Genomic DNA, 25,416 nt, shown 5'->3' on the forward strand with positions numbered 1-25,416 from the left:
TTTATTTACCTTAGCAATGACGTCCTCAAACAGTCTAGGCGGAGTGCTGCCTGAGTGGTGTGACACCTTGCAGAGATACTTGGCAACATTCTGAATATTCCTGTAACTTACACTTACCTGATTATTTGTGTTGCGTTTTTCTTCCTTTCAGGGCTGGTGTCCTCCCTTTCCTTTATGTTACTTGTCTTTGGATATAAAGAGAGACGTTTCCACTTCAGTAACATTAATGCCATTGGCTATTCACAGGCACAACTGAAACACTACTCGGCTGCTTTTTCAAACTTACCTTGCAGTCATTTAGAGTTAATTACTTGTATAACAGAATCTCTTAACTTTCTTTGCTAATTTTTCTTAGCTACAAAGTACATCAGGATTTTATTGTTTTATCAAACTGGAAAATCACTGTGTAAACAAATGTTTCATAACTGTAAGCTCAGACACAAAGGACTGTGAAAATTATAGCATGGAGGTGGTAGTGGAAGCAGAGGGGACAGAGTGTGTATTTTGACCAGCCTTCCACCTGACACCATTTCCACCTTCGCCTCCTCCTCCTTCTTTTCAGAACAACAACTGTTTTTGAAATGCAGCTAAGGCCTGAGTATTTTTCACCCATCCATTTACTGAACCTGCTTATGCGGCTTTAAGTTCAGGTGAGTAAAGCAATGGCCCCAAGACAGAAATCAAGGCAGGATGGACATACCAGCGAGCACACTCAAAAATACAGTCAAATGGCATATACTCTAGATTGAAACCAGGAAACACATTTTCTTTGTGGGAATGTGGAACAAATGTGTAGGTGAAGCAGAGACCTTGTCAACCTTTAAAAAAGAATCTGGAGGAAATACTGGGACAACTTAGCTGTGAATGAATGGTCTCCACTCACTTGTCAAAGTACTCACGTTTTTAGGTTTGCTACTTTTGAGCTGACAATTAATTCTAATATGCTGTACATCATTATACAAAAAAAAAAAAAAAAAATTAGAAACATACAGGGTGCGTCAAGAAGAGCAAGAGCCTATCTGGGCGTCATATACAGTAGGTCTAAAATAGGAATCAGCCCTGGACAGGCTGCTGATCGATTACTGAGCACACTTTTACACCATTACACATACGGGGTGAATTCAAAATCACCACCAAATCTGTAAGGTATGTTATAACATACAAAACATTGGAAAGACGCATTGTGAGAATCCTAAGTGGCTTTATTTTACACTCATTCATGTGATAACAAACAAACCATTTGTTTAATATTACCTTTCAACACGATTCTCTACAGATACATACAATCACAAACTTTTCACAAAGTGCTTCTTTAATATAAAAGAAACCTTTCAGTATCTAAAACACAGAAGCTTTATGCCCATGCAGTTGATTGCTATCAGTTATACAGTAGTGACAACAGGAATGAAAACAATGACTACAGAATGATTTATGATTAACATCCTCCTTAAAACAAGTCATGTGCGCAAATTAGAAAACAATGTATAAATAATTGATATGTCAAAAGTTTAAAAATTGTACATTTTACAAAAGTGACATAACTGCCAGTGCTTTCCACGTAAAAATATTTACTTTTGTGTTTTATGGAAGGTTTGATATGCTGTACTCAGAAAGAATAAAAACAGTTTATATTTGCTGTTTACGCCATTTTCTAAAATTATGACATTTGCTATTTTCGGTATTACTTTCTTAGTTACATCCATGGAGAATACTGGCATGTTGTGGCTTTGCAAAAATAAAAGGCAAACAAACTAGTGTTCATTTTCCATCAGATTACTAACTACTCTGAACAGTCACTTTGTTCATTTTGCAGATAAAAGAACAGGAGAAGAGGAATCAAGTTCACAGTTGTTGCATACGAAACTCTCAGCTTTAGCACATACAGCCATTTTGTCCTATTAAGTAACGTAACATGGCAATAATATGTGACCTACACCTAAAGTGCAGCCTGTACTCATGGTGTTTGAGTGCTTTAAGAGAAGACTGATTCGATTTCATTTCTTTGATTTCCAAGCTGCCATTTCAACATTATTTTAATAAGAAGTGTGTGCTCTTGCTTATGGTGCAGTCGATATGGCTGACAATAAAAAGGTAAGATCTGGTACAGCCCAGTGGGTGTCATCGAGCCATCTGGGGTACTTTAAGATCAAGAAGTAACACTGATTTGAGTATAATACACTTTACATGTTTGTGATTTCTTTTGCTAATAAACATTATTATAATCAAATTCAACAACTACTTTGACAGTCAGTAACTCACTATCATGTAAGAAAACTAAACAAAGCTGTTCAAACACATGATGGTGAGCAGAAGGTAACTAAGGTCCTCAGTCGTTACTGCAGTCTCATAAGAGATGGTAAATCTCGACCTGGAAGCGAAATCTGTGAATGACCTCCATACTGTTCTAATTGCTTCCACTATTCAAAAATCTCTGTGACCTCCCTGACAAGACTAATTATGGTTCTGGTGTTTAAATTGTGAAAAGTTATATGTAGAATTATTTAGATTTTTTGACTAAAAGCAAATGCATATGGGTGATTTCTTATACTAGATAAATAATTGTGGGTATGCAGTGTAGTGCAAGCTAATCCTGTTTAGGAAATAATTAATAAGCTGCAGCAACAGGTCCCTTGCAGAGCAGTGTATGCCCAGCCTAAGGGAAGTGATATCATCAAAAGAAACGAATTAATTGTCCATCTACCAGCCAATAAACAGACAGACCACACACTGATCATTTGTGTCACAGTAACGGGAGAGACCAGTGGTCTCAGTGTCTACAAATATGAGAGAGAGACACACACATTCACATAAAATGAAATAGCTAATGAACTCAGCCTCTGAAGACGTCACCATCCACTGCCGTACAACAGTCAGATTTACGCAATTTATAGAAATGATGCACTTGACTCACCACTTTTACAATTTAAGGAAGAAGTGTCATTCTCAAAGAAGAGGCATTGAGACGGAAGACGCTGTATACAGCCCTGGCACAGATGGAAGGGGAAATCCATGAATCTGATGAAATCCTTTTGCCCATCATTTTTGTTCTCTTAGATCAGACCACAGGCAAGTGGCACACGTGTAAGCAGACACTCTTAGAATTTCCTGGTGCCAGGTAAAGATCAGTGAGATTTATTATGAGTTTCTAATTTGTCAGTAAAATAATAGACAAGACTTTCGATACTTATTTATTTTTTCATTAATACTGTTATTAAAAAAACACTTGTCCATAGACTGGGACCACTGTCAGAAACGTGTTTTTAAAATATTTCATTGAAAGGTTAAATATTTCTTTAACTTTTTGCCAAAAATGAATCACGTTACAAAAGCATGCATAAAGTTTTTGAAATGTTAACCTGGGTCAGTTAAAAGCAGCAACTTCAGTTTAAGGAATGAATTCTCCATCTGGTCCTGACACACTGTGTGAACTGGTCACCAAAACTACAGAGCTCATGACAACAGAAGACAGCCTGCTTCTGCAGTGTGGAAGAAGAACAGGAACATGCCAGCACCGTTTACGGGTAGGAATGTTAATATGCACGGATGGTCGTATTCAGTAATCACCTTAATGTTTGTTTTTATGAGAAAAAAATTGCTCAAATGAACATTTCTGTAAAACAAATTACGGCTGATACACAGAATTACATTGATTATTTCAATTAGGTGAAGAGAATATTAAGATTTAAAAAAAAATTTTATTAACTGTAGGCTTCATTTCTGTTATGAATCATGGCAAAAGAAATTCAATAACTTTGTAATTTTCATACATAGTTGAAGTGTTAATTTAAAACTGGTAATATTGTTGTGCAAGTGTGAAAAGTTTCTTAAGTATTTATCAGGTGTTATCTTCAGTTATTCAGGAACAAGTAATGGCGGAATAACTCTTAATAAAAACAATGGAAGATTTCAATGGAAACTTCTACCATTGAGAATAGCGGTAGTGTCGGCTGTGCTGCCAAACACTGAATTGCACTTTACAGTAGGCAACAGTGGCACAGGAACAAAAAGACCTCCAGTGTGGACACACTTAGGCAGGCTGAGTTAAATCTGAATATACCAGAGGAGTTTACATTATTGTTTAGCAATTATTTTACAACAATTGAATCCTGTTATGACAGGGCTTAGAAAACGGATCCTTTCTAAGGAATTCCATTATTTTTTTATTCGGTTAGAATATGAAAAAACAAAAATGGAAAAACATTTTTCTTTGTTTTATGGTTTACCATATATGACTAAAGGAATTTTTTAACTGATTTATCTTTAAACTGGCTAATTTCATGGGAAAAACAAAAATGGCTCAGGTAAAGTCTTGTACTGCTACTGTTGACTTTAATGAGTTCTGTGAAGAGACATGAGGCTGTAATAGTAGTGAAATACTAAGAATGAAACTCTGACCCACTTAACACCATTTAACTAATTTCTGAAAATCTAATAAAAACAATTATCTACCATTTAACCAAAAAAAAAAAGATGTCAAAAGACGTTTTTACTAATAGCTTTTTGGAACTGCCTTTTTTACTTTATTGCCGCAATAAACACTTAATACTGTATAATCAAAAGCCATAGGACAACTTATATTTTTGAAGGATTAAACGTATTGGCATGACGTTTTGAAACTTATTTTTAAGCAGAATTTTTAGAGAAGCATATCACATACAGTATCCATCTAATGGATTACGGTATTTTAAAGGTTCCATGATTTAAAGTTTGTTTTACCCTGCACTACATATTTTTTTGCTTTTAATGGTGCTTTAAAACCTTACACAGCAGCCATGGCAGAATCAAAAAGAAAACAAGAAAATTCTTGGGGCTGTTCTGCATGTACAACACAGACAATGAAATCACCTCTAGAACGTACTAAACTTTAAAATGGGAGACTAGTAGACTCCCACTATTTCTTTGAGTGGTTCTTTGTTACATATTATAAATTATTTGAAATTAGTTAGATCAGATAATTTTAAAAGACAAAACTTAATTACTTATAATAAATAACCAAGTGCATTTTATAGTCTTGCTTATTATTCTTTTTCACACACAACATCAGCAGGCGTTCTTTCAAACACACACATTTTCAAATCTGTCCCTATGTTTCTAGCTCTAGATTTCCAATGCAGCTTCAGAGTGAAGTTCCATTGTTTGCCTGTGTAACAGTGTACCATTAGAGTTGAAGATATTCTAAGCACCTTTCAATAAAAAAAAATCAGTGCAGTGTTCTTTGCTTGCCCCTCGTCTGTTTTTACAAGACACAATATTTTAGTGCTGCAGCATGGTGAAGGTGTTTTCTTGAACTCTTGCTGCTTTATTTGGTCCAGAGTTGGGAAGTCATGATTACCAAATTCCACTGGATCTGCCACCTGGAGGAGCCAGGATCCTAGCAGAAGACCTCTTTGGGACATGGTCATCCACCTGGGCACCTGTGACACACAAAGAACCAATACCATTTGATAGTATGAGTCAAATAAAGGTCATTAATGAAATCTTCTTTTTCATCATCATGTATTCACTCATTTCTTTAAAGCTGGTTGCTAAAATTACATGTCTTTAGGATATTAAGAAAAATAAAAACCTCAGAAGAAAAACACATGCAAAGCTGTATGGAGCATATATGATATAATATAAATCATTTACATTTAACTCTTTAAAAAAAGTAACAAAGTTCTTAGTTTTTTTTTAACTAAACTGCTTATTTTATAAACATTTCACAACTAGTAATGGCCACTTCAGGTTCTCTTACCAGATAAACTAAAAGTAGATTCATGAAGATCCCTCATGCCACCGTGTCTTGTCACAGGTCTAGTGGGGGTGTCAGCATCTGATGATCCAGATTCCTTTTTTCCAGAGTTATGCACCACTGCAACATCACCCACATATGGATTGCGGTCCACACCCTTTAGGGACTGGCACTACAACAGTAGGAAGTAGGAGGACACTTTGTTATTAGGAGAATAGACATGCAGGTTTGGAACAGTGACTGGTTGTTGTACATAGAGAGTTGTCTGCGTAGATCCAGTTGTCTTTGTCAACATCACAACAAACTACACATGTTAAGGAAGACTGGAAAATTTGCAAGACAAATTTCATTGATCATATAAAAAATCTAGGGGTCAGGGTCAGGTAATCTTGATAGTTTTGTTTGTGCTACACACTCCTCTAGATAAGATTAAATAGATTTACAATGCTGTTTAAGTCTTGACATAGTATACATGGACCCAATAGCACTTTTTGGAACAGATGGCACTTGTACAACCTGTCAGAAGCAATCCTAGATCTACCTAGAGGTATCCTATTTGAACTCCCTCTGACGGCTCCAAATGTTTCCACATCCCTAAGTCCCTATTCCCATGTTAAAGGTCAGGTTAACAGGGTCACTCCAAGACTGACTGCCTAACGTAATACTGTAAGAGGCAGTATCAAGTCTGCCCTGCATTTTGTAATGTCTGCCATTCTAGTAGTTCAGCAGCTCCCAAAGTCAATGGCAGCTGGTGAAAAAAATTTGAGTGGGGGCACAGGGATAAACTGAAGCAGCACTTATCTATTATATAGCGCCTTTCACATCTATTTATTACATAGTGTCTTTCATATCTATCTGTCTATCTGGTCATTCCACATGCTTGTCATAGTGTCAATGCATGTCTTGGCCTGTCTAGACCCATAGGACAAATCCAGGCTAAAATATATTATACCCTTTCCACGATGCTGCCCAGTCTGATGCCAGATTTCCCATTTCTACTGTGCTCCAAAACTTCAGTCTGTGACATCCATAGTCCCCTTGTTCTTTAGATAACTTGCCCTATAGATTTGGAAAGGAACAGGCCAAATTTCATGCTACACCTGTCTCTAAATTGTCCAGTCACCTACCAACTTGCCCAGTTCTCTATACCAAACCCCACAAAATAATTTCCACACCCCAACTCCATAAGCTTCCAATAACTTGCACTTTCTTCTGTCCTACAAGACATCCATAACATGGGTCCAATCCAGATCTTATTCTGCCTCTGCTAATAGAGTGCTCAGTCCTTAGCCATTACCACTGTATTCCATAAATCCATATTATGCAATCACTAGTCCTCTGATTTTTCCCCAAGACTTGCATCACAGTTTATCATTTACCACGCCCACAAAGTAATTCACACCCTAATTTTATTCTACACTTGCTGCCAGTCTGCCCGGTCCTATGCAAATTTGCCAGGCTTGCCTCACCTGGGCAAAAATTCACATTGTAAGATCCACAGACCCCCACATATTAAAACATAACTTGCCCCCCAACCTGTCTTGTACTACACCCACAGGACAAGTCCTACCTAAATCTTATTCTGCCTTTATGATCAGGATACCTATATTTCCTTTAACACCCTTGAGGCCTGAAAGTTTCTCAGTTCCTTTCTTATTAAATTGAATCATTTCATCAAGCCTACAAAAAAAAATTATCCTCATACTATTGTCTAGATGAGTGTTTTCCTGTAGTGGTATACTTTTTTTTAACCGAAATCATCCCAAGGCACAGACCTGCTCAACTGCCCGAAGGGTTGGGATTACTGGAAAAGCTGGTAAAAAAAGAGCTCCGAGATCAGCGTTCACAGACACAGCACTTAGTGAGCAGTTTGGTGGCATCTCCAAGCTGCTTTGCCCCCTTTCCCTGTCCCTCTCTGCTACAGAGGCAACTCGAATGCCCACTATCCACTGGACCTGAGAGACTCGCTGGCGACCACACACCCAGGTCGGATGGCCTCTAGCAGTCTGGAGATGCGTCTGCAACAAAATGATCACGGAGCTACTAATACTAATTCGCTGCCAATAAAAGTGAGAGTGTCCAGGGCACATAGAGCTACAGCTCCAGAAAAATCTGAAGAGAACCAATTAAAGGGCAGCCTCAGGTCACCTGCTTGCCAAAAGATCAAGGACTTACATACACTCTCATTTGGGTGGCTGGGTATTCATACAGAAATGAAAGAAATACAAGTCAGAAACATTTTTCAATGGATGTTGACATGCACTGACACCAGGCATGTTATGCAAATAAACACATTTCCTGATCATTTTGAATTGCCTAGTTAATTTAAGTAGATTTTTTAAAATAGTTGGAGGGGCAGAAGTGCTCCAGCACCCTGCCTTACAAACCACCTTTGCTGAAAGCGCAGACAGCAGAAAATTTAATGCAGAAAATGAAGGGTTGGCATCATTAATGCTTCTTACAAACTGCTGTGCAGTTTTCTTAATGAAAGACTTGCAATTTCTCTTTCTATCTATTTATTTGTCTACCTGAGAAGCTAAAGTCAGGAAAAAAACTACCATGATTGCTAAACTTTGGCAGATACTGAAAGTTTTATGCAGGCTTTGGTACTCTGTTGAAGTTGCCACATATGCCTACCATTGAAAACTCATTGGTCTGTACATGATTATAAGAATCAGTAAATTATTATGTCAAATACAGAAAGGACTGGCCTTTGTTTAAGGTGCACATTAATTTTCAAAACATCTAGTGTTGAAACCTTTATATCACTAATGATTAGATCCATGATCTTCAGCCACCTTAAGGAAAAGCTGTGAACAGCATTATTCTGTCAACTGACACATGCTGCATGAACACTAAAAATGGAAATTGTGCCTTTCTTGTTTCGGGAACTAAGGTTACAGATGATCCTGTGATGCATCTTGGTTTATACACATGCAGATTCGTTTAGCTTCATTTCTGGATTTGTTCTGAGTTTTTGAAGATGTTCATTTTTTTCATTTTTCCATTGGTGATGTCACGATGGCGCCATTTTGAGTTACTTTTTTCTGCAGGCACCTGCAGGTTTTTTTTTTTTTTGTTATACCTGCTTCCACGCTGCGTATAGCAGTAACAAACACTGCTATTCATGTGATCAAACATCTGTGTGACAAGTGACATCATTGCTTCAGTTTATATAAGATTGTCATGTATATGTCCTGGTTGTTTGAGTGTAGTATAAATTTGTATAAAGAAAAAAAGTAGAAACAATGATATCTCTGTATTTAGTTAGGGGCAAGAAAAACAAGTCAGAGGATTGTAATATTTATTTTTGACTTCAATTTCTGTTCTTCATTCTGGTTTCAGTCCACGGTTTAAACCATTTATTTTGTTCTGACCTTAGCAAGCATTCTGTATATTCTGTCTTGTCTCCTTAGTTTTAATTCTTAAACATTTAATAATAGTAAAATGAACACCAGCAACTACCTGGGTATTGACAGCTGACATCAATGACAGCTGATGCCCTGTATATAGCTGATGTTCATCCTAAAGTTCCATAATGAAATAATTAATAATTACATGCTCTTTTAAATGATCACTACAGTTTAGACACAATGCTGCAAAATGAATTTTAAATAATTTTCATGTGTAAAATGCCATTCCACCTACCAGCAAAACTATTTTTTTTTGTTTAAGATAATAACAATTGTATAAAATACGAAAAGACTGGGAAAACAAGCATTAACAGTCAGAACACATGGTATTAACAGTGCTTTTTGAGTTGGCTATTGTTATTGCATAAAGTTATTTATAGTTGCTAATGTACCTTTTCTCGCTGAACCATCTTCTTGTAAAGGAAATCAGGAAAAGTTCTCAGTGGATAGAATTTTCCTGTGCCTTCTGCACACATAAACACTCCATTCTCATAGACCACTCTGCCTCGACTGATAGTCACCAGGGGTACTCCATGGCTACGAAGATTTTCATACAGGTTAATGTCCCCACCTTGGACCTGGGTGCTAGCAGAAATAGTCCTGAAAAAAAAATCGGTAATTAATGTCGCAATTGGTCCATTTTGAAGGAAAATACTTGAAAAAATTGTACATTTTCTATTTGTTTGAGCTGAAGCATTGGTTTTCAAAATCAGTCCTGTGGACCCCATGTGGCTGCACGTCTCTTTTCCAACCAACTTCAGTTTTTAATGGAACTACCAGCCTAATTAATCAAGCTGTTATTTGCCAGTTTTTTTGTTTTGGAGTCAGGGTAAAAATGACAAAACTAAGTCTTTCAAATTTGAATTAGAATGTACCAAGCATTTATGTATGTTACATAGAGACAATGTTGTGCTTTTCTAATTTGGTTTTCAGATTTTCATCATTATCATGATTTTTATTCTGCTTTATGTGTTCTGGTTATTTAATCCATTATATATTAACAAGACAATTAGTGGATCTGATGCTGAAGAAGTTGCCACCTTTTAACATTCATTGTCATTTGCCTGGGAATCTGCTTTGTTCATTGTTAATTGTCATTATTAGGATTCAATTATGGGAATAAATTACAAAGAAAAAGTCAAATTAAAAGGAAAAGCATTTAAAGCTATAACAGAAATAAAAATATGTATAAATGTTTATAAATGTAAAAATTACACTGCTGTACTTTTCTGAATAAGAAATGAAAAAAGTAATTACACGTAAATGAGATTAATTCAAGGTAAAAATGACTCACTGATTGTGAAACTGCTTGGAACAAAGACCAGCAGCTGCATGGACAGTGTGAAAAGCAATGAACTAAAGTAACCATTACTTATGGCAACCATCCATCTATCTATCTATCTATCTATCTATCTATCTATCTATCTATCTATCTATCTATCTATCTATCTATCTATCTATCTATCTATAGATACAAAATACTAAGGATTGTCTGTCATGCAAAAACGTTCACACCTCTGGCCCTTAATGCTTGATCTTAGTTTCAATTAACACCTCATGCCATGACATGTGCAACACAACCCATGAATTTGTTTTCAATTTTGGCTTCAACTCCTTCTCACAACAAATGGAGATTGTGTTGTGTTTCTCATGGCGCAAGGAGTCGAAGAAGCACAGCTACTCACCCTGCCAGTCAATCACACCGCATGTCTGGCACAAAAACAGGCATGACAATATAAGGAAATTACAGTAAGTTCAGTGGAGTTACCAAGGGTTCTGTATTTCATTAGAGGCGCATGCCCCACAAGATCCGACATGCGTTCCCAAGCCATAGCTGACAGGACGACTCATGAATTAGACATATAGGCCATGATGGCCCTGAAATTGAGCTTTGATTCCTTCTCACGGTAAGCCGAGACATGGCCCAGTGTCTTGGCTGACAGGAAATGCATGGATACACACACCGCTGATGGAAAAAGAACGGCAGTACAACACCATAAAATATAACTGGCACAAGAATATCAGCTGAGCGTTTACACCACAAGTCTGGCATGAAAACAGACACAGCAACAGAAGTACATTACAGTAACCTCAGCAGAGTGCCCTGGGGTGCTGTGCATCTTGAGAGGTTCACAACCCACCTGAATTCATGTGCATTCCCATAACATAACTGACAGGAAAAGAAATGCAGCACCAGCTGCTGATGGTGACCTGTGTTGCCCAGGCCAGCTAGTAGTGTTTATCACACTCAAAAGCTACACACTCTAAAACAGAAACAAAGTTCTGGACACTGTAAGATCACAAGATATGTAATGATATGCACAACGCAGCCCATGAATTAGATGTACACATGACAACGGCCTGAAATTGGAGCTCGATTCCTTCTCACAGCAGAACGGGAACATTACGGTGGTGTGCGGGGTTCTCCTTCCAACTATGGATCAGGACATCAATGAGCTCCTGAACAGTCTGTGTCACTACTTGGCAGCGTCAGTCCCCCAGACCATCACTGACCTACCACCAGAACAATGATTTTGGATTGATGTTGCAGGTTGCATAATGTTCATTAAGGCGTCTCCAGACTCTTTCATGTCTGTCACATGTGCTCAGTGTGAACTTGCTCTCATCTGTGAAGAGAACAGGGTGCCAATGGTGGAGCTGCCAATTGCTGAATTCTGCGGAAAATGCCAATCGAGCTGCACAGTGATGAGCTGTGAGCACAGGTCCTACTAGAAAACATTGGGCCCTCAAGCCAGTCTCAGGCAGTGTGTTTCTGGCAATCTGGAGAGAAACATGTGACACCTGTAACTAGCTGGAGGTAGTTACATTTTGTAGGGGTCTGGCAATGCTCTTCCTGTTCCTGATTGCACAAAGGAGCAGATGCTGGTCCTGCTGCTGGGCTGATGCCCTTCTATGGCTCTCTCCAGCTCTCCTCATGTAATAGCCTGTCTCCTGGTATCTCCTCCATCCTCTTAAGACTGTACTGGGAGACAGAGCAAACCTTCTTGCAACTGCACATATGGATGTGTCATCCTGGAGGAGGTGGACTACCTGTGTAGCCTTAATCGGCTGCAGGAATCATGCTACCAGTAGTGACAAGGACATTAGCAAAATACAAAACTAGAGAAGAATCAGGAAGGATAAGGAGAGAGCACCTCTTGCAAAACCATTCTTTTTTGGGGACTGTCTGTCTGTTGCCTCTTTAAGGCACATGTTGTCACTTTCATTTGCACCAAAGCAGGTGAAGTTGAATTACAATCATTTATGCTTCCTAACTGCACAGAATGATATCCTTGAAGCTTAAATGACTTGGTGTTAGACTGTGATGATTAAGTGTTACCTTAATTTTTTCAACCTGTGCATAAACAGATCAGGTCTATAAAGTACTAAATGAAGCTCGTGATGAATTTTAACCTAATTCTACAAGTAGAAAAGAGCAAAGCCTAAAAGAATAAGTTTGGAATTTTTTAAGTTGAAATTATTTCTTCACAATCATGGTATATATATTTTTTACCAAATCAAACTGTGTTCTAAAGTGCAAAATTGTATTTTATAAATACAGCCCATGAATTAGATGTACATATGATGGTGGCCTGAAATTGGCGCTCAATTCCTTCTCACAGCAGAATGGGAAAAGCACAGTGGTGTGCACTGTGTGCATTCACATTTCATCACTTATAGAAAATGAATATGTGGTACCAGTTGCTCATAGCTAAGTGTGTTGCACGGGCCACTGTACTATGTTCATCGTGCATGCATGACAGACACTCTGAAAGCAAAATAAAGTTCTGGATTCCATTATGTCACAAGAAAGGTGTCAGCACTGTGAAGTGCATTGAATAGGCCAATCATACGAACAGAAGAAGAGCAGCAGTGCCAATTGCTTACCGTAAACTTCATTACAAATAAAAGTTCTTTCATATCAATGCACTACTATTCCTGCAGAAAAATATGTGTCTCATTTATGACAATGCAAGCAAGGTGTCAGTGAGCTTTCTTGGCAACGTGCAGTAAACAGTGTTGGTCAACCATAAAGGGATGACACAGCATCATGCATAATTCAAAGAAAATAGCTGGCAAGAAAAAATACATAGTTTTGACTAATTCTCAGCAAATTTTATAGAGCCTGAGCTGGATTTCAAAGAAAATTGAGGGAAAAGTGTGTATCCTGCCATGACAGAGACATTGTCAACAAAGTTTGCATTACAGTACAATCCCTCTTAACTGGCCTCGCATTAACTGGCCGATGGATTAACCGGCCTGTTAAAATAAAATAAAATGTATTTATTTTTTTAATCCTGAGTTCTTTTTTATATTATATGTATGCACTTCCTTCTTTCCTGAAAGGTGAGACGCCTCCATGCTCAGATTGATTTCCGTTTACATATTCCTTTATGAATTTTCCACGGTGCCTTCTTCTTTCTACCTGGCGGCTCCCCTGCTTCTTTCATCAGGCTTCGCAACAGGGGAGTCGCCCTACCTGCAGGTGCAGCTGCCTTCCATACTGGTCCGGTAGCCCTCCGATCCCTGGCTATGTAGGGCTCCATCCGGACCAAGACTTGGGTTCTTTCCCCAGCGGCCAGGGCACTCACGCTGGGGCTAAACCAGCCCAAAGCCTCCACGACTGCTGCTGCCTTTCGACGGCCAGTTGTCTTCAATACCGGTCACTCCAGCTACATGATTGCTCAGCTGGAGCAACTGCCCCACGAGTTACGGCCAAACACTCCTCTGCAGGGGTTCACCTCCCAGCTGCCTGCCTTTGTTTCATTGAATCTGCTCGCTCGCTCTCCTGCACTGGCTTTCCTCTACCTGCTTCCTTCTCCATTAACCTCCCGTTCTTTCCTGTTCTCCCCATAGCCACCTCATGCTTCTATATATCATGGGGACGCAAGGGTGGCGATTATTTATTTAAGAAGTGGCCTTTTTGACTTGAGCTGTGGACCCGCTACACCACACTGTCCAGTCATTGTACGAGAAAAAAACCTGTGAGCAAAATCGTGGATGAAGCCTTGTGGATATGGTTTCCTCAAGAACGTCGAAGAGGTACAGTACAGTACTTGTAAAACACATATAAAGAGCTGCTATACTAAATAAGTAAGTAAAAAAAGAAGTTCTTACACAGTAACATACCAACTTAGATGAACTCAGATAATGACCCTTAAGAGTGTCCACATCTGTTTAAAGGAATGGACTAAATAATGCTGGAGAATGAAACAAGGTACATTAAAATATGGACAACCATTATAAAATCTGATATAAGCAAATCATATTGAAAACTGAGAAGGTAAAATCCAGTGAAAATACACCCAGATCTGATACTAGAATTACCCAAAAAGCAGTTAACAAAGGAATGATGCTATGCTAGCTTGACAGCAACAGTCTCCACGGTAAAAAATGTCAACAAATGAAAATTAGCCAACAAGAAAACTGCACTAGACTCCACAGAGGTATTGTATTGTAATCTAAGCAGTTTCCCTTTGCCTTCTGGCAACAGTTCGGAATTTATAGTCAATCTTGTGATAACTGCCATCTTCAGGTGAACCATATTTAAACACTTCCAAAAAATTATACATTTTATTAACATAAAAGTATCCGAGAAGCTTATTATCTAGTATAACATGGTTAACACTGCAGAGGAGAATAACCACCATTGACAGAGGTGTAGATAAGAAAGACCTAAGGTCTGCAGGCAATGAGACTTAGTGGGAGGACTTCGGACTCCAATACTGTACCCACTTACTGTTAAATCTTAGGATGTCACTTAACCTTTCAATACTCCAACTACTGACATAAAGGAGAAATTTTTGAATAATTTATCTGTAATGTGGTTTGATTGTGTTTGCTATATGCAGAACTGCTGCACTGCACACTCTAAATGAAACATCTACATCAGTTTCTGTCTACATATGAAAAATGATTACCAAAGTCTGAGACCATTTAAACTTACATTTCAAAAGCATTTCTGAGTTACATCATCACCAAAAGTGGGTACACTGTTCATCACTTCATCCAACTCACTCCAAAAATCTTCTTTCTCACCCATTGCACACCCAACTTATATATACATATATATGCATTAACAACATCATCATCACACCTCCAATTTCCAGCTTCATAATCATTACTCTGTCCGACACTCTTTCAGAATAACTCCTACCGCATTTCTCCTCCCATCCACACCATGATAGAACAATTTGAATCCACCTCCGATCCACATGGACTTACTCCCCATCCATTTAGACTCTTGCACGCACAATATATCAACCTTCCTTCTCTCCATCATATCTGCTAACTCTCTCCCCTTACCAGTCATACTGCCAACATTCAAAGTTTCCACCCTCAGTTCCACTCTCTTTACTTTCCTCCTCTCCTCCTGCCTCCGGACACGTCTCCCCCCTCTTCTTCTCCTTCTTCTTTTTCAGAAATAATAATAAGAAAATGGTTTGATTTTAGAAAATGTACCTTCTGCATTTCTGAGGCATGCTTGTGACAACAAAAGTAGACATAAAAATAATAATTTTTTTCCATTGATTCTTGGTACTATTTTCTTCAAGTAAGGATACATTTCCTGTTCACTTGTCTGCTTGTAGCTGCTGTCATGGGTGGGATCATGAAGACCCTGATTCTTTGCCAAACTGTATACTACTCATTATCCTACTTTTGCTTCTGCAGATCTGTTTTTTGAGAGTTATATTCTGCCGTAAAAGGCAACACACAAACAACATTTAGTGTTGTTATTTCACATAGCTTACAGAGTGAGTTTCACATTGTGAGGCGACGTAGTGAATGAACTGCACAAAAGAGTTTCACTGTACTTTGTACAATGATTACACTGAATTGCATTTTTAATAATAGCCTTAGATTTTTGCAAGAGCCAAGCTACCTGCATGTTGTGCTTTCTGCGGTGTGTTGTGCACACACAAAATAAAAAAAAAAAACTCAGAAAATGAAAAAGGCAAAATGTGTAATAGAGCACAACCACAATGAAACAGCTTGAAACACTACAAACCAATTATCACATTTTTAAGTGAATGATAAGTTGCTCATTCTGAATATCTCTTAAAAAAAGGATTAAGGATAACATTTTTGAGCGAGTAAACTCGCTGACACTGATGTCAATAACTCCACAAATACATGAGGTAGAACCTGGTGCTGTGAAGCAGAAGTTATATCAAGGTATACTACTACACCTGTGCTAAAACATCTTTACTAAACTTAGTAAACATTAACTTAATTAAAACTAAATGTTTGCCTATAACATCTGTTCAGTTCTTGTCACTGGATTACGTGCTATGCGTGTGCTCAATTTTTCTCTCGCTAGACCACAAAGTTACACATATGCATTATAATTTCAGAGGCAGCAGGCAATATCTTTGTGAAATAACAAAATAGCTTCTGTAGTGCAAAATAATGTAAACAGTCATAAGTGTGACTTATTTTTGCTTATGAAAGGTCACCACAGATGAGTGTAAAGTCTTTTAAAATAGCCAAATCTCACAACAATGTTTGCCACTTTGCTTTTCTTTCTTCTTAAAATGACACAGATGTGTAATATCAAGACACAGGTCATCACATTTACATGTTTGGTAAAGTTTAAGGTTTTTTTTTCACATTGGGGCCCACGTACTCATTAGCTCCATTATAAAATGCAACGGCAGGTTGATTATTTTTTAAAATTACAAAATATGCTTCACTTTAGAATGCTTGTTTATGTGACAAATTGATATATACCATGATTGTGAAGAAACAATTTTGACTTGAAAAGTACCAGACTTTTCCTTTAATCACCCAAAAAATAAATGAGAGTCTTCATATGCATGTATATCCTTTGTATAATATATGTCATTTTGGTAAATGTGATAAAATACCATTGTCAATACAAGTTGTACAGAATTTCCATTCATCCATCCATCTTCTGTGCTCAGGGTTGGTCTCTGTCTTACATCTGATATTGCCAGGAAAGCCTTCAGTCCCTGAGATCTTGAACTGGTTTAAAAGGGGCTGATATATTGTGTAATATAACTGAAGGAGGCACTGTCATCACTGCCCTCACCCCCAACTCAGAATGTTACCAAAGAGGTGAACATTCACAAAAAAGAGCACTTATAATTGAAATATACAAGGGAGGGAGAAACAAAGGTAGAAAGACAAAACTCTAACATTGAAGGGAAAACAATAACACCTGTTTCTGTTGTGGACCCACCTGCACAGACAGGTCTGTAACTTTGTCTACCGGGTGGAGTGGCTCATCCACCTGACTTGTGCATGCCTATATGAGTCTTCCACACATTGTCTATTTTAACCTCCTTTCATTCTGCCAGTGAACCATTTCATAACTCACATCTGGACCCTACACTCAATTATATCTGAATGATGATGTGGAATTGAATCCCATCACAGGGTTACTTCCAGTTATGCATAGAATTATGTGCAGGGCTGGGGTATCTATAACATTCCAGCTCCACTAAGCCACAGTATCATTGACATCACTGTAACCTTTAATAACCTCTTTATGTTAGGTCCTAGAGGGACACGCTTGCTGCAGATTTTTGTTATGTTATTGTTAATTTGTTTTGTTATTATGTTATAATAATTAAAGCCGATTATTACTGCTGAAGTGATTACCACTCACAGAGCGTTTTTGTGCTTAATTTTAGTTAACTCGCTTGTTCAGATTTCCCTCTCTTAATTGCTTCTTTTAATCTTAAACTGCTGCTTTTCAACTACTTCTTGTTTTTTAACCAGCTGCCAACTAACAATGAGATGGAAATGAAAAAGGAACCAGAAGCTCATCATCACTGGTCTCATTTACTTTTAAAAGTAAATCAAAGAGAAAAAGTGAAAGACAATTAATAATCCGCTCAGGTCTAAAAATCATCTAGATTATTTTCTCAGAAAAGTACATTTTTCAATATAAGAATGACTTAACATAGCAGAATGAAAGCACTAACAGGCCATAAAATTAGACATGTTCTGCTATCAGAAAGGGCTGGCTCCTAGTTAAGCAACTGGATTGAAAGAAAAATCTGCAGCCACTGATGCCATCCATGCTTGAACTGAAGGAGCCCTGCTGTAAAGGGCCTGGCACCTTAAGCAGTCTCCATGCTGTCTTTAAAATGGGAACACAACTCTTCTCTGGAATTATGTGCTGACATTGAGCAGGTGGAGGGAACTAACCAGTTTCCTGCTGGCCCTAACCTTGAAAATAGGTTACATTTTTTTATGTAAAGACACCATGTACTCCTCTCTATCATTAGAGAGGAGTACACACTACTGTTAACCCTTGGAAGCCTCTTTTTCACTTTCAGTAGGATGCTCTTGACCAACTTCCTATGAGGACCAAATGTTGACCAAGTATTTCCTAATCACACATCTCTCTCTTGCTGACGTTACAGAGTGGCAGGTAGCCAATCACAGAATATACAACATACAGTATATGCCTCCATTTTCTATACCCATTTTGCCCAGTTAAGATTTGTAGTCTTAAAAACAGGAACTTTTTTATTGATTGGTATGAAGTTAAGCCTGCATTTAAGAGCAGTGACTGTTGCATATGTGATTTAATGATGTTGTTTTTAGCTTAAAATAGGGAATCTTATACATTAAAAAGCAACATTTTTATGGTGAACTTCCCAGTTTTCTCATTTAACTTATAATTACATTAAAACAGCCTGCACCATAGTATGGACAAAATTTCAAGTAAAGCAAACTGTACTATGTTCCTGTATTTCTTTTTCTTTAAATAAAAATATCAGTTACTTAACTGATAAAAGGAGCTACTGTGACCAAAAATAAGCTCTAATTTATTTGATGCTAGATTCACAGTAGATTAAAGTATTAAAATTACCAGCTACTCCTCCCATAGAACTGTAAAGTAACACATAATGATCTGACAGGTAATCCTCACTAAACTGACACACAAATTTAACAAATCTGCCCCACTGAACTAAAAGTTAACAATTCTGAAAATTAACTGTTGTTGAAAAACTTCCATAATCATAGCTTATTTGTAGTTTTCAACAATTAGTCTATATACTTTATGTCACATACCTTGTAGCATCTGGATCCCAGACAACCACATCAGCATCTGCCCCAGGTATGATCCTTCCCTTTCTTGGATACAAGTTATAAATCTTGGCAGCATTTGAACTTGTCACTGCAACAAAGCGATTTTCATCCATCTTACCTCCTACCTGATGGATTCAAACAAATGAAACCTTATTTAATTTAGTGAAGAAAAGCAATTCTTTACAATGAGGCTGGTTAAAGTTAACTTGACTATAATCCCTCTTCTTTATCTATATGTACATTTTCACATCAGAAGAATGTACCAATGACTGCATTGTTTCAGGTGTGCACATACAATATTACACTAATTGCTGGTCCACTTCAAGCCTACAGACAGTAGTACCTAATTCGTGTCTGCAGTTATTACTGCATTGTGCAGGGTTTGGGATGGGCACCAATTTTCTTTACTCATTACTAAGAGGAAATATCATGCAGAAGCAAAAAAAGAAACATTAACTTTCATTTATTTGCTATGCCAGGGAGTAGGACTCTCAAGGCCATTTTAACAGCTTAACCCTGTATCAAAATATTTTTGACTATCTTAGAAGAAAAAAAAGTTAGTGTACCATACTGAAAGATTTTATAATAATTAATTTTTCAAAAATAAAATGTAAAAATATTCATATAGTGGCACTTATAGAACAAATACACAGTGATATTGTCATATGGGTGTTCAGTTATTGTTCAATTACATAACATCACTGACAGGAAGCACTTATCTGCTGCACCTCTACATGACAACCACTTTTTTCCACCCTCTCAAACATACACAGTATTTAATGCTTGGAAAATGTCTGAGATTAAAACATTTAGAGATTTGTACATGTTTTTGCATCCTACAAGCAATTAAGTTTCAAATTTAACTTTTCATCAAAACAATTTTTCTACTACTTTCAAGCTAGAAACTTTGCTAAACAGAACCTGCCCAATTTACCTCACCTTCCACCAAGTTCTATTCCAGAAGACATAGTGATCAATCTTGAAGACTCAGAAAGACTCTCCACAATTTATAAAAACAGGATATAGCGGGTTGGATAATGGATGTATGGATTTTAAAGTCCTTTCAAAGACCCCAGGGCACAATGGGGAAAGGATCTTCATTTAACATTTCAGAAAAGGAGTGGAAGGCAGACATGTACAGTATACACTCTAGCTTCATAAGTACAAAAGTGCTCAGTTATTCAATTTAAAATCTTCTATTGAGTGTACCAAAATGCTTCCAGGGCAAGATTCAATCTGTGAACATTGCAGTGTAGCTCCAGCCTTACTGGGCCACGTTTTAGACGTGCACCAAATTAACATTGTCTTGGGCAAAAATCTTTGAATACCTATCAGACATCCTTGGTGTCACAATCATTCCTAACCCATCAACATCTGTGTTTGGTGTACTTGCAGAAGAGCTTGAAGTGGAGAAGGACAAACAAACTGTTATTGCCTTTATCTCACTACTAGCATGTAAACTTATCCTGCTCAACTGGAAGAATCTCACCCCACCACTTTTAAGTCAGTGGGTAACTGATGTCCTATACAATTTGAAATTGGGAAAAAAAAATCAAATTCTCACTCAAAATATCTGTTCAAAACTTTTTTAAAAGATGACAGGATCTAATCAATAGCATTTTAGAATAAGCTTTTATATCAGGGAAAGGGATACTTTTCATTCCTTGCTGCTTCAAAGATTTGCTTTGTTGGCTCTCCTCTCTTTCTTTTGGATGGGGGATGAATTTCCATTTTGTTAAGTTTCATTTGATTGTATGGATTGTTATTTGCTTTTAATTAAAATTAACTAGCCAACCCGCGGCGTAGCATACGCCGCATAATTATGTATTGATGGGTGAACACTTCCTGAAAGACACAGTTTTCCAAATGGGGTGGGTTTGAGGATACGATTGTAAGTGAATGAAAAGATGGAACTCTGGAGAGAGCAATATACAATTGTCCGTGACTGAAAACTGGGTTTGGCAGATACAGGCATATCGTTTTGAAAGTGTGTCCCTGTGCCTTATTAATTGTCATTGCAAAGGCCAATCTAACAGGAAATTGTTTGCGTGTAAGAGTAAAAGGCAAATTTGAATCTGATGGGGTCAGGGATTCTCTCTCTCTCGCGTCTGTGTGTGTGTGTCTCTCTCTCGCCTCTGTGTGTGTGTCTCTCTCTCGCACGCCTGTGTGTGTGTCTCTCTCTCTCGCGTGCCTGTGTGTGTGTGTCTCTCTCTTGCGCCTGTGTGTGTGTCTCTCTCTCGCGCGCCTGTGTGTGTGTCTCTCTCTCGCGCGCCTGTGTGTGTGTCTCTCTCTCGCGCGCCTGTGTGTGTGTGTGTGTGTCTCTCTCGCGCGCCTGTGTGTGTGTGTGTCTCTCTCTCGCGCGTACGCCTGTGTGTGTGTCTCTCTCTCGCGCGCACCTGTGTGTGTGTCTCTCTCTCGCGCGCACCTGTGTGTGTGTCTCTCTGTCTCTCTCTCTCTCTCTCGCGCGCCTGTGTGTGTGTGTATGTGTGCGTGTGTGTGTGTGTGTGCGTGTGTGTGTGTCTCTCTCTCTCTCTCCTCTGTCCCTTTCTCTCTCGCGCCTGTGTGTTACAAGTGAATGAAAAGATGGAACTCTGGAGAGAGTAACATACAATTGTCCGTGACTGGAAACTGGTTTTGGAAGATACAGGCATATCTTTTTGAAAGTTTGTCCCTGCGCCTTATTAATTGTCATTGCAAAGGCCAATCTAACAGGAAATTGTTTTCGTGTAAAAGTAAAAGGCAAATTTGAATCTGATGGGGTCAGACAAATCCGGGGAATAAGGACAGTTTGTGAGGTAGCAGCTGCGATTGATTTACACTCTAATACATTGTGGTGAATGCTGAGAACAATCAGTCTAGTGCCTTTACAGAGACTTCTTGCTGGCATGAGGTTTCTGAGAAGCATGACGACTGAACCAGTTTTAAGTTTGACTTTATGCGGAGGGAGTAATGGCTGCCCGGCGGGTCATGGGAATAACGCCGCCAGATCGCCAGTCGGCATCGTTTATGGTTGGAAACTATGATGGTATGTGATCTTCTTCGAACCTACGACTTTCGTTCTTGATTAATGAAAACATTCTTGGCAAATGTTTTCGCTCTTGCGCGAATTGTTGGCGGGCGGGGCTCGGTCTTGCGTGTGTCTTGCTTGCCATGGACTTAGTGAATTATATATATAGATAAAATAAAAAAAATATAGCATCACTGATAATGGGAGAATGAAGATAAGACACATGAGGCTTAAGGTCAAATACTTTATACTGGCATTCAAACTGGAACTCATAGAAGTAACCTGCATAATAAAGCCTTGTTAAATGTCTGTTGGAAATGTGGGAATTAGACTATACTGTAGCATTGTTTTATGATCTAATGTGCTGGAATTTCCAGAAGGATGGTCACTATGTAAAGAAGTGTGAAGTAAAATGCTCCTGTAGTTGTGCAACTAGGACAAACAGAGATTTAAGCATTTCACTTTGTGAAAGGCCCCAGGATGGAATGAAAAGAAGTAAATTAAGGTGATGCATTTTGATTAAATGAAGAGGAGAGAAAAATTATTTTTATATGTCTGTATAATAAAAATACAGACATAAATATTAGACTCAACAGAATCAAACAAATGGTTATGCAAAATGCAAAAGAAAGAAAATAGCAATATAAGGAGTTTTACAAAAGGCTGAAAAAGACATCCTCATTATAGAAATGGAAAAAATAAGATTCTATTTATAGGTAAAAGAAAATACATATATGACATATATTTACACTAAACAGAGAAAGTGTAACATCAGAAATAGACAAAAAAATGAAGAAATCAGCAAACGGTAGGAAAAAATACATTCAGATGTTCATTTTTATAATAGGAAAATAGAAAAAAACTGGAAATTATTTTATGATAGATCTGAAAACAGATATAATCAATTAATAGAGGAGGAGGAGAAGAAGAAGAAGACATTAAACAAAACACTTTAAATAGTAAAGAATAACAATTAAAGCAAGACAGAATTTATGAATAAACACCTGTTAATGGTAATGAAAAAAGAAAAGAAAAATCTGTAAACTGGAAAATGAGTAGAAAAAAAACAATAAAACATAAGTAAGTATACTGGACACTACAGTAAAAATGGTGATTGCTTTTGGATCAGTGAATTTTGACAAGTTAAATGTTAAATGTTCTAGTCTAAAATGGGAATCTACACAAATTTAAAGACACTGCCATTAAAAATAAAATGGAAGCAGAAATAAACACATTTCTCAAACTGATCAATTATAATAAAGAAGACAGATTCAATTAAATAACTGCAGCTCACTGAGATTGGTTACAAAAAAGTTCAATTATCTGCCTACTTCCTGGTTCAAGAATAAAATGATGAAGCCAATTGATTCACAGGCTATGAAGGAGAAGAAGACTTAACAGCTTCACTGTTTATGAAATAAATATTCGTTGCTTACTCAGCATAACACCAATTCTGAAAAATTCCTCACCAATACAAGCACAGATTACTTCTCAACTAGTAAAGTATTTTTGGGTGTTATTCTGATGGCATTAGTGTAAAGGCCCCTTATTTTCATAAACGGTTTGTCATTTTATATACACCATCTTACTTTATGGTAGCTAAATACTGTAATATCTCTATGCACTTTGTGGAAAACAACTGAGAGAGTAAGAGAGACAAAGAGAAACATCAGTTCTAGGCAAGACTTCTTACGTGCCACATTTGTTAAAACTGACCATGCTTGTGAAGTGAATATACATAACTATAGTTTATTCCATGTCCAACTGGAGTACCTTTTATATCACTTTGTTTTCATAATCTGCATTGCAGTGACTGGGAACCACTCGGTGGTCTACATTCTTGTCAGAATTACTGAAAAGCACATACTGACATCTGCACTTGACCTTATCAAAAGCAAAGTTGTCATGATGATGATAAAAAATGGATCTGCATTACAAAAGTAGAAACTGACAGATGCAGGTGAGCTTTCATACATCCATACACTTAATATATATATATCAGGAACAAAATTTAATTAAACAAATTATGTGTAAATTAGTAAAGATAATTTTATATCATTTACTATTGTAGGAAAAATCTTAGAAGAAAGCACTTAAGACTACTACAACTCTACACCTTTGTGTAGTTGACCCTTGAAAGCAAGGTGCACTGTGGAAAGTATTCAGGCTGTGGCATTACAAAATTATAAAATAACTGTTCCAATTATGTAAGGGATGTAAATACATTTTGAGTCATCTTCTGAGATACTTGCTGAGCAACATCACAAAATTCACTGATTCTCCTTACCTAGCACTGATTTTTTTCATGTGATATAATAATCAGAAAACGTATTACGACTGTTGCATTTTAAGATGAATTAACACTTTTTCCTGTGCAAGATGCACAGGGTAACCAAGTCCTGGAAAATGACTGATAACAATCTGTAAGCACAACTCATCTTCTTTCAAATAATAAAATTAATTCCCAAGAAATTTCAAGTCTAGGTTTAAGAGCTATTCAGAAACTGAAAACAATTATAGCCCATACAACCTGTGTGAATATCAATTCTATAAAGAATGAGTACTCTTCTATAGCCATATACTGTATGCTGGAGCAGAACTCACCACTCCTCTCTCCCAGATGACGCTCATCCTGTCTTGAACACCACTGACTCCATGTGGGATTTTAGTGAAATCTTCTTTTCCCATGGCTTTTTGCTTTGTGGTGAAGGGGCGGTGGTCTGAAGCTACAACATTCAAAGTGTCACTGCAAAAAAAACAAAAAAAAACCCAGAAATATTAGCTGCCACCCATAACAATGGCTGACAACATCACAAAATGTGTCATTCGAAATGATTTATACCAAGCAATGCCTGTAGGTAAACTAAAACATGCTCACTCAAGGATGTAAAAAATATTTTTAGATGTTCTAAAAATTGGTGAAGTTAATAATACCTCCTTTAGGAAATAATATGAAAAATATCTCAGTAACCTATTATTAAAATCTTAAAATAAAGTGTAAAATCTAAACAGAAAAAGAAGTATTATTCCTTTAAGATTAAAACTTAAAAACATAAAATGCACAAAGTTTAAAATATTGCAATATTAAGACATTGCTTGAAAAGCTAGTTCTATTTACATTCCAATGATATATTAAGAAAATACACTAATATTTCACTAGAATTTCCCCTTGGGATTAATAAAGTATCTATCTATCT

The 25,416-nt window shown here is 37.4% G+C and overlaps 1 protein-coding gene across 2 annotated transcripts in view; it reads right to left on the reverse strand.

The window, feature by feature from the left end:
* Nucleotides 1–1,181: 1,181 nt before the first annotated feature.
* dpysl5b (dihydropyrimidinase like 5b) overlaps nt 1,182–25,416 on the reverse strand; it is a 198,804-nt gene continuing 174,569 nt past the window's right edge. For both annotated transcript variants that reach the window (XM_028797358.2, XM_028797359.2), the window contains exons 9-13: nt 24,824–24,965; nt 19,195–19,337; nt 9,537–9,744; nt 5,735–5,903; nt 1,182–5,414 (exon numbers count right to left, since the gene is read on the reverse strand). In XM_028797358.2, coding sequence (XP_028653191.1) covers nt 5,329–5,414; nt 5,735–5,903; nt 9,537–9,744; nt 19,195–19,337; nt 24,824–24,965 — 748 coding nt within the window. In that variant the 3' untranslated portion in view covers nt 1,182–5,328. The remainder of the gene's footprint in view (nt 5,415–5,734; nt 5,904–9,536; nt 9,745–19,194; nt 19,338–24,823; nt 24,966–25,416) is intronic.

This window comes from Erpetoichthys calabaricus, chromosome 3 (genome assembly GCF_900747795.2).
Source record: "Erpetoichthys calabaricus chromosome 3, fErpCal1.3, whole genome shotgun sequence".
Taxonomy (NCBI): Eukaryota; Metazoa; Chordata; class Cladistia; order Polypteriformes; family Polypteridae; genus Erpetoichthys; species Erpetoichthys calabaricus.